Here is an 8,863-nt window from a genome sequence, read left to right as displayed (position 1 = left end):
GACCTTATTCATATGCATACAACCATTACTGCCACACTGCATAGTCCAACATGGTCTTCACTCGAAGGAAACTAGTATGAGCAACGCTAATGATATTAAAAGTTTATTCCACAAAAGCCACAACCTGCCTTCAGGTGTATGTACCGTTTATTGGAATTACTGCAAGTGTAGTTTACATTTTCACAATAAAGTTTTGCGTGGGCCTACAAATGCTCAAGTTTGCTCCCAATGACAAAAAACACAAAACTAAGAAAAATCCACTTTCAACATTTATTGAAGTGTTGAGCAGCTGACATTAGGAAACTCGGACATCTTGCTGCAATGTTTTGGAACAATGGTGTTAACCTAAAGTGGTGGGGGGGAAAAAATAAGATTATTTTCAAATCAGAAAATTTTAAATGCAACCTGTCGTTAAATACTAAACATGACCTAGTGAAACATTGTTTATATTACATATTCAATTAAAATGTTGTGCAATAGTATTATAATTTGAATAGATACTTAACATCAGTACATTATAACAATTATGTACACACTGCATGTTTATTAATTTCCAGTACATTAAAACATTGTTGCAGAGTATGGTATTTTGGCAAACTCACCCTTCTACAGCTGCATCTCGGGGAACTCGAAGTTGACATCTTTGCCCGTGAGTTTCTTGTACACAGCAGAGAACGTTTCAACCTGTACAAGCAAATCTATTAGATGATCCCGAAATGTACATCAATGTACAGCTATGCTTAAAGCGTTCACTCAGCACATGCACTCACTATAACTACAGTTTAAGAAGTATCTTATTAAATTTGAAGATCCAAATGAAAGATTTCTATTTCGGGGCATCCTGTTACAAGTTTATAATTGGTTAAGTTCAGTCCATTAAACTTACAAAAAAATCACTTGGTTAACACCTCACCTTGTGTTCCACATTGTTTTGCTGAGATTTGTCCAGATGGACCTTAATAAGTCGGCTGGCATCCATCTTCACGCGAATTCGCTTTCCCACAATCTCACTTGGGAACACCAGGTCCTCCAGAATGGCATCATGCACGGCAGTCAGTGTGCGGCTGAAAAACAGGAAAATAACAAGTGTTTCATGACTGGCTTCTCAACTGGGAGAAAGAATGAACAGGAATGACAATACGCAGGAAGGCATCACAGTGGAGAATCTCAGGTAAGAGGCATGTTGCCGCTGAATGTAGAGATCAAGGGAATAAAATAATGCAGGTGGGCAGTGGAGGTTCAGATGTAATATAAATGTAAGTATGACAAGGTTTTAAAATAAACCTGTGTAAATTTTAGCTAATATACAGGTGAACTGAGAGATAAATTCCTGATCTGTCATTTCTCACAGTCAGATTGGTCAAGGAGTTTAAGAACAGCATGCTGCAATCAAGGCAAGGGCAGTCTATGGAGAGCAGTTTCAAATCCAGGGAACCCAGTCGTGGGGGAAGGAAAACTCGGCGAGATGATTGTAGGTGCATTATCAGTGATTTGTTAATGGGTGAGAGTTAGGAACAAGGTACTGAAAAGACGATTTAAATATTTTGGGACAGGTAAAGAGTATTTTTTATGACCTGCATAGATTTAAAATAGTATTGACTTCCAAGCTCTGGAAATTATACCCTAACAATAGCATCAGCAAGATAAAACCTTCAAGAAATAAAAATAAGAATAATTTACATTTTATAAAGGTAGGTCCCAATGAACCATGTATGGAAAGCAGGGAATAAATAGAACCATGGTAAATGGCAGAACTAGAGGGTAAGGGCCAGTTTTAAAAGGTGAGTTTCCAAGACTTAAAATATAGCAAACGATTCTGACTGTCTTATTAGCAGAGGCAAAGCATTCCAAAGCCTGGCAGCTGCACTGGAAAATGCCCGATCACCCCAGGAAATCAGCCTTCACCTCAAGAGTACTTAGAAGGCGACCCAAAGATCCCAGTGACTCGCTAGTGTATAAAGATGATCACAGATCCTGTAAATATTGCGGGGCTTGTAGGTTAGCAGCAGGATCAGCAAGTGGGAGAAGCAGGTAAAAGAGAAGACATTAAAATGGTAGGGTTTCAATCTGATTATAGCACCGTCGATACAATCTCAACCATTTCATATTTTTGACTGTAAAAATGTTGATACAAGCAACCAATTAATCTTATAATTTAATCATAGAAAATGTAATCCTACCATGTGAAAAAAGGCAATAGCCTGCATTCATATATGCTGAAAAAATTATATCTTGATCGCAAATTGACGTGAATTGTTGGCAATTGAAATAGAACATTAAGATTCGTTAAGTAGGGTGACCAGTGGAATTAAGATCCACTTGCCACTTTCTCCAAAGCAGTCCTTTCTTGGCCATCATTTGTGATTTTCACTTCATGCCAGAGGGGGTTTAGGACATTACTCAAATCGAAATTTTCAAAAGGAAGCAGCTGAGCAATTAGCAATAAGCAGAAAGAAACACCAACTAGATGAATCAGGCTTTCCCAAGAGGTATAATCATATCTTCAGGCAATTTAAATGCATTTCTGAGTTTTGTTATTGTGTAACCATACATTATCTGCTAAGGTTAATCGTTATTGCTATACCACCCTCATGTCTTGTGCATAGTACCAGCTATAATGTGTACCGACTACTGGTATACGGCAGCCGTTGAAAAAGGGAGTAATTTTTTGTGGCCAAAGTTTCCTTTAGGTAGTGTTAATACTAGTCAGTTGATACAATCTGTTGAGCCATACGTAGCCAACCATGCTAATCGAAGGTGAGATCGTGCAAATAAAACGAATACAAGAAATTACACAAACGTAATGCAGGCAGTGTCGTAAGATGTGCAGTGAAAAGTGGTCACTTAAGCAGTAGGAAAAGAAATAAATGAAAACAGTGTGCAGGTTGAGTTGCCTTAGGAGTTACATCAGAGCAAAAACAAATCTCATTGGAGTCTCAATAATTAACAGGTTCTCACCTGGTTAAAAATGCAATGACTGGTCTCAGCACGATATTAAGTTTCACCTAATATGTATAGTGATGTATAAAAAAGCTGGGTTGTCTAGCCAATGAACAGAATACCCTTAGCTGGGATGACCTTATAACCAGTACAAACAAGTGGGTTATACATGTAATAGTTTTAAAACATAACTTTTAAACATGGTTTTACATGGTCAGTTCAGTCAAATCCATTTCATTAAAAGTGGTTTATTTTTTCATGTGAACATTTGGCTTGCGTAATTTAAGGATCAGGAAATTCATTACCTCCTGGGACGCTTCTGCTTGTTCTTTGTGCGGCTTTTGCGTGTTGGCTTTGGCAGAATCCTCCTCTGTGAAAAGCAAGAAAATTAAGTTGAGCCACTCACTGCATCAAAACATTGTACTCACTCAAGAAATAAAACTACAAATTTTCTCGCAAGTTGCTCTCAAGCTGCAGTGTTGCCATCGCCCAACTTTATACTTGAATGTTTGTCACGTGGCAAGCAAATCAATGTTCTCTCAGTTTGATGAGTTTTTTCGTGAATTGGTGACTGGACAGAACCCAGGACCTCAGCAGTAACCCCTAAACCACCCAACGCCTATCCTTTATTTACATTTAACCAAGGAAACCCAACAAAATGGAGTTTGAGGACCAATAGCTGCACCCATAGACCGTGCGGGACATGATGGATGTGAAAAAAGGAGACAATTATTTAGATTATTAAAATGCCGTACGTCTACATTTTAAAGAAAAATATAATGTAGGCTAATGAACAGAGTAATCTCAAGATTAAGTATTTTACCTGTGCAATGAAGACAACGTGTTTGCCACTGAACTTCTTTTCCAGCTCTCGCACCAGACGGACCTGGATCTTCTGAAAAGCCTTCAGCTGGGGAACTGGGACGAAGATAAGGATGGCTTTCCTGCCACTTCCAACGTCAATTTCCTGTTGAAACACAAATTCACTGGGTTTTAAAATAGAGTTACCACGACAAAATGTATCTGTAAAACAAAAACACCATACAAGTTTTGAAATTTCAACAATTCAAGTTCAGACAGGGAATGTGAAATTTATGGATTTGCACAATCCTCACCAACGTCACTTTGGCAACAAAAGTCCAGGTCTCAACACCATTCCAAGACCAATTACACAATCACACTGATATTAGTGGCATGCCGTCATAATAAGCGCTCAATTTATTAAGCAATAAATTCTGAACATTCTGAATGTTTTAATTTGCCAAAATGTTTATTTGTTTACAGACTGCAGCAGCTTTTCCCTTGAGTCACAGCTGTATATTCATTTACAGCATAACATTCCCCTCCACAAAATAATAAGTGAGAAATTGCTACGAAAATACAACTGAATAAAACCTGTGGACAAAGTGGAGTCGCATACACAAAATCACTAAATCTATCTGTGCAGAGATTTGAGCGATGTCCCCGTGGTCTCCTCCAACATGCGACTCAATAGATTTTGATAAACCCTATCCAGAACCCTCCTGAAAAACAATCTTTAGATTAGGTGGTTTCCTGGTAACACGTGTATTGCATACATTTAGACATGTACATTCATTTTAACACGTAGGCTTTCGCGACCAATGTTATTCATAATCAACGATTTTTGGGTTTAGATCGCGTTTATTTATAAATGTGTCGTAACCCTCCACCACCCGATGATGCTGATTGCAATTACCAGCGAAACGTCGTACTCAAATTGTAAATGTTGTTGCTTCAACACACCGGTGGGCTAAAGCAGTGAACTATTTGTCTTTGTCAACGTGACACTTTTTTACTGATTGGCCGTGTCGGGTGGTGGAGGGTTACGACACATTTATAAATAAACGCGATCTAAACCCAAAAATCGTTGATTATGAATGTACATTCATATTACCTACATGAAAAAAACCTAAGTATACAATACATAACCTCACACACAATGATAACCTTCAATATGAAAAACATTTACATATCACTTTCTGTTGTCACGCTTTACACTGACATAAAACACACACCACCTATCCCCCAAAGCTTCTTACATGTGCACTAGACAACGTCTCACTAGCCAAATGTCTACATCAGCACAGACACCCACTCCAGTTACAATTTAGGATTTAACCAGTAAATGCGAAATTGACATCCATGCTATTGTACATTCCAATTCAGGGGCCAGGAAAGACCAGAGGAGCACACTTGTTTCGAACACAACATGCGACTATGCCAAGGGATTCAGCTCTGCCATGTCAATGACAAGAACACACACGGGACATCCTCGCAATGGACAGGAACTCTAAGTGTATTATTGGGCATTTGTGGAATCTCCACATACAAGTACATATATGTAAACGGACACCGCAGAATGCAATTATAAACGTGATACCTTTGCCGCTGTGATGTAGAGCTCCCGGAGCTGCGCTTTCAGGTCCGAGTTCATCTCCAGCTCCAAAATCGCCTGCAAGTGGCCCACCACAAACGTTAACATGTACAAGCCGACAAACAGAAGAGCTGCACACCACATTTCAGAATCGCACAGCATATCTAGAGTTTTGACCAAATCACCTGTAATGCGGTAAATTGAGTAGAGTTGGTTCAGGATTGTGCTTGGATGGGTGACCACCATGCACAGGTTGTCAAATAAGCTGCAAGTTTGGCGAGCAGCAGAGTTCAGAGCAGCAAACTCAATTGTTGTACTGTACTTTTAGGATCCTAATTATATGCTTCCTGTATTCATCAACCCGCAATGAGCAGTGAGGAAGTATGACAAAATAAACCCCATGACCAGCATGACGTGCAAAAGCCTTCATCCAGCAGTGGAATAAAAATAGGTTGCACACAGCACGTTTTACTGAAGCTCCTCATGCTTGCACTTAAAGACACCTCACCTGCGAAATTCCGGATTCGAACTCATCCGGCTTTTCGCCATTCGGCTTCACGATCTTTGCACTCGTGCTGTACATGATGGGAGCTCCTGTACGCAAAAGACACATAAAAAAAGAGCCACAATTAGCCCAATCGGATCACAAGCAGCAGACGCGATGGAGGACTGTATCTAATGTAAGGGATGGTCACGGCACACGGGATGGGGGTCGAACCAGAAACTTGCCACCTTTCAAATGTTTGGGGGTTTAATTCACGCTCGCCTGAGAAGGCCGAAGGGAGGTACGGGATAAGTTCAGATAACAACCGTCACCGACTCACAAATGCATGTGTTGTACTAACTTACACTCATATCCCCACACAACAAAATTACAGTATGTAACGTTGAAATTCTTTCGCACTGTACGTAGCCAACCGTGTATTCGGGCTAAGGCCCATTAAGCTACAAAGCGGCTTTTTAAACAATGCACCAACTCAGAACACACACACACACGCTAACACGTATCTACTGTACTCGCTTCCATACGAACTCACATACAGTAGACGTACAGTATGCACTCGCATCAGAGCCGACATACTCCACTAAGTGACATCACCGCAGAGCCGTGTCGTGCCAGGCTAGGTGCATGGCAAGTTACTTTCAGTTACACACACGTGGCTCATATACCACTTTAATTCGCAAACACGCACGTATGCACGCACCCACACTGTACTTTCACAGCCATCGACACACACGTACGTACACTCCCGTGTACACACAGACGAACACACAGACACTACAACACTCGAGATTTCTACCCGGCGTTCGCTACAATCGCCCGCAGTGTTGCGAATCGCTTACTCCCGCCATGGCGCTCGAGCAACCAAGCACCTCCCTGGCCGCCCGCCCGCCCACCCGCAATCCATCAAACATCTCTCGTCAAACTCCGCCATCCGCGTCCGTTTTACCGACGATCCGGTCAAACGAGGCCCCGCGAGCTTAGCCCCGCGCTCGTATTTGTCCATTCGCGTCGTCTTAGGGGCTACGAGACGCGGATTCTCAGTGCCACCATCGCCTCACCTCGCGGAGGCCGTGAGCAGAGGCCGCGGGGAGAAAGGAGAGAAGTCTCGCGAGATCTCGCCTTATATATAAAGTCGGGCGGGAGACTACGGCAAGCCGCCTGGTGTCCGAGACTGACACGAAAGGCGTTTTACGAAACGCGGGTTATCGCTGCGTTATTTTAAATTGAATGGTTATTACACGCTATTGCGCTCAGTTTAAGTAAATGCAACGCCTGCACATGTTTTGAACGCACCAAACGCTTGTTTACTGTGTTTGCGTGCTATCAGAGTGTTGTTTCTGATTTTTATTGAGTTGATTATTAGTTTACAGACAAACAATAATTACGGGTTTCTGTGCAGAATTATGAGGAAATGCACTTTAAGACAATACTCCATGCTCTGTCTCACTATATATAAATCGTATGTTTAGTCCATCAACTTGTTGGCTTTCCGGACACATTTAACCCAGCAACATTTGTTTCAGCAAGCAAAGCTCTGGACCAGTTTCGACCTTCTGGGTTTCATCAGCAGGGTCGGGCTTGTTAAGCAAACATCGCTTGATACTCTTAGTTTTTTTCGGTAAAGTCACGTAGGTAAAAACATTAAATTAAAGCTAATAAAAAATAAAATAATCATTTATTAATTTTAATTTCATTTTTTTACCTACGTGACTTTACCAAAAAACTAAGAGTATGAATCCTTGCAGTCACGAAAGCTTGAAATCTAGAAACATCGCTTGAGTTGCCAAAGGTTATTGGCAAGAGAATGTCATCTAAACCGTGGGGCCTCTGTACAACGCAAACATCAACATTGCACGCATTTTTGGTTAAAGACCTAAAATTGTCCCATCAGTCAACATTTCAGAAGAAATTAATTCTAGTTCACGAAGCCTGTCTTCGCCAGGCAAACATTTTCAATAAATAGAATAATTAATCTGATATACTGTATATGATTATAATATGGGGTTTTCCCTTTTTTTCTGGCAACAAAATTGGAAATTTTTACAAGGATTCATGTCTGCATTAACCACGATACTTGCAGTCATAATGCAAATAAAAAAACACTGATAATATATGCATTGTCCTTGAAACTGATTGGTACTGGCAAAGGAGGTCTAATCATCTGATATATTTTTTTTTTAATTTTCATCTACGATCAGACACTAACAACTTCAAAAAAATGTGAATTTTTTCGCAAAAAAAAAATTAAAACCCGTTGACAACATACTCTTTGGTTGTTTCGGTAAAGTCACAAAATAAATGACGACGTTTTGATTGCAACACAAGCAACCATCATCAGGTGGGAAAACCACAGCAATATTTTTTTTGCTGAAGTGGGCAAAATAAAATGTTTTGCTGAAGTGGGCAAAATAAATTCTTGCTGTGGTTTTCCCACCTGATGATGGTTGCTTGTGTTGCAATCGAAATGTCGTCATTTATTTTATGTTATTCTTCCACATCTTGGCTTGCGCCGAGAACAAAGGTTAGCACAGAGCATCGTCGTGGTGTCTCTGAGTTCTGTGTGGAGCGACTGCGTGGGGGAGAGTGAACGCGTTCGTGCCCACTGCGTTAGCGACAGCTGACGTAGTTGGCACGAACGTGTGGTATTCTCACTCCGTGTGGCTCCAAAGCCAGCAGCACGAGAGAGGGCCCCAGCGCTGGAGCCTGGCAGGAGCCAGAACGGGCGGTGGTTGTGGACGTCGGGCCCCACACTAACTATGTACCAAATTTCAGTTTTCTACCCTTGTCGGGAAGTACCCTAGAGGTTTTTGAGACGTACGGTTTGCTGTATGGTTTGTTCTGGATGATTATTTATTATAATTCTAGATTTGAAGCTTTCGTGACTGCAATGATTCATATTCTTAGGTTTTTTCGGTCAAGTCACGTAGGTAAAAACATTAAAAACTAAAATAAAATAATGTTTTTACCTACGTGACTTTACCGAAAAAACATAAGAATATATATTATAAGTTTTACATTTTTAA

At 40.7% G+C, this 8,863-nt stretch overlaps 1 protein-coding gene across 1 annotated transcript; it reads right to left on the bottom strand.

Moving 5' to 3' along the window:
* Positions 1-256: 256 nt before the first annotated feature.
* On the bottom strand, positions 257-6,972 carry RPS7 (ribosomal protein S7). Its single transcript, XM_061560308.1, has 8 exons — positions 6,899-6,972; positions 5,844-5,929; positions 5,342-5,413; positions 3,764-3,907; positions 3,246-3,310; positions 914-1,064; positions 603-684; positions 257-345 (listed from the first exon to the last, which is right to left on the bottom strand). The coding sequence occupies exons 2-7, from the start codon at positions 5,916-5,918 to the stop codon at positions 607-609; spliced, it is 585 nt and encodes a 194-aa protein (XP_061416292.1). The 5' UTR covers positions 5,919-5,929; positions 6,899-6,972; the 3' UTR covers positions 257-345; positions 603-606.
* Between the last annotated feature and the right edge of the window lie 1,891 nt (positions 6,973-8,863).

This window comes from Lethenteron reissneri, chromosome 26 (assembly GCF_015708825.2).
Source record: "Lethenteron reissneri isolate LAM-NWPU_2019-01 chromosome 26, ASM1570882v1, whole genome shotgun sequence".
NCBI lineage: Eukaryota > Metazoa > Chordata > Hyperoartia > Petromyzontiformes > Petromyzontidae > Lethenteron > Lethenteron reissneri.
This window is presented reverse-complemented; position numbering and strand designations above follow the sequence as displayed.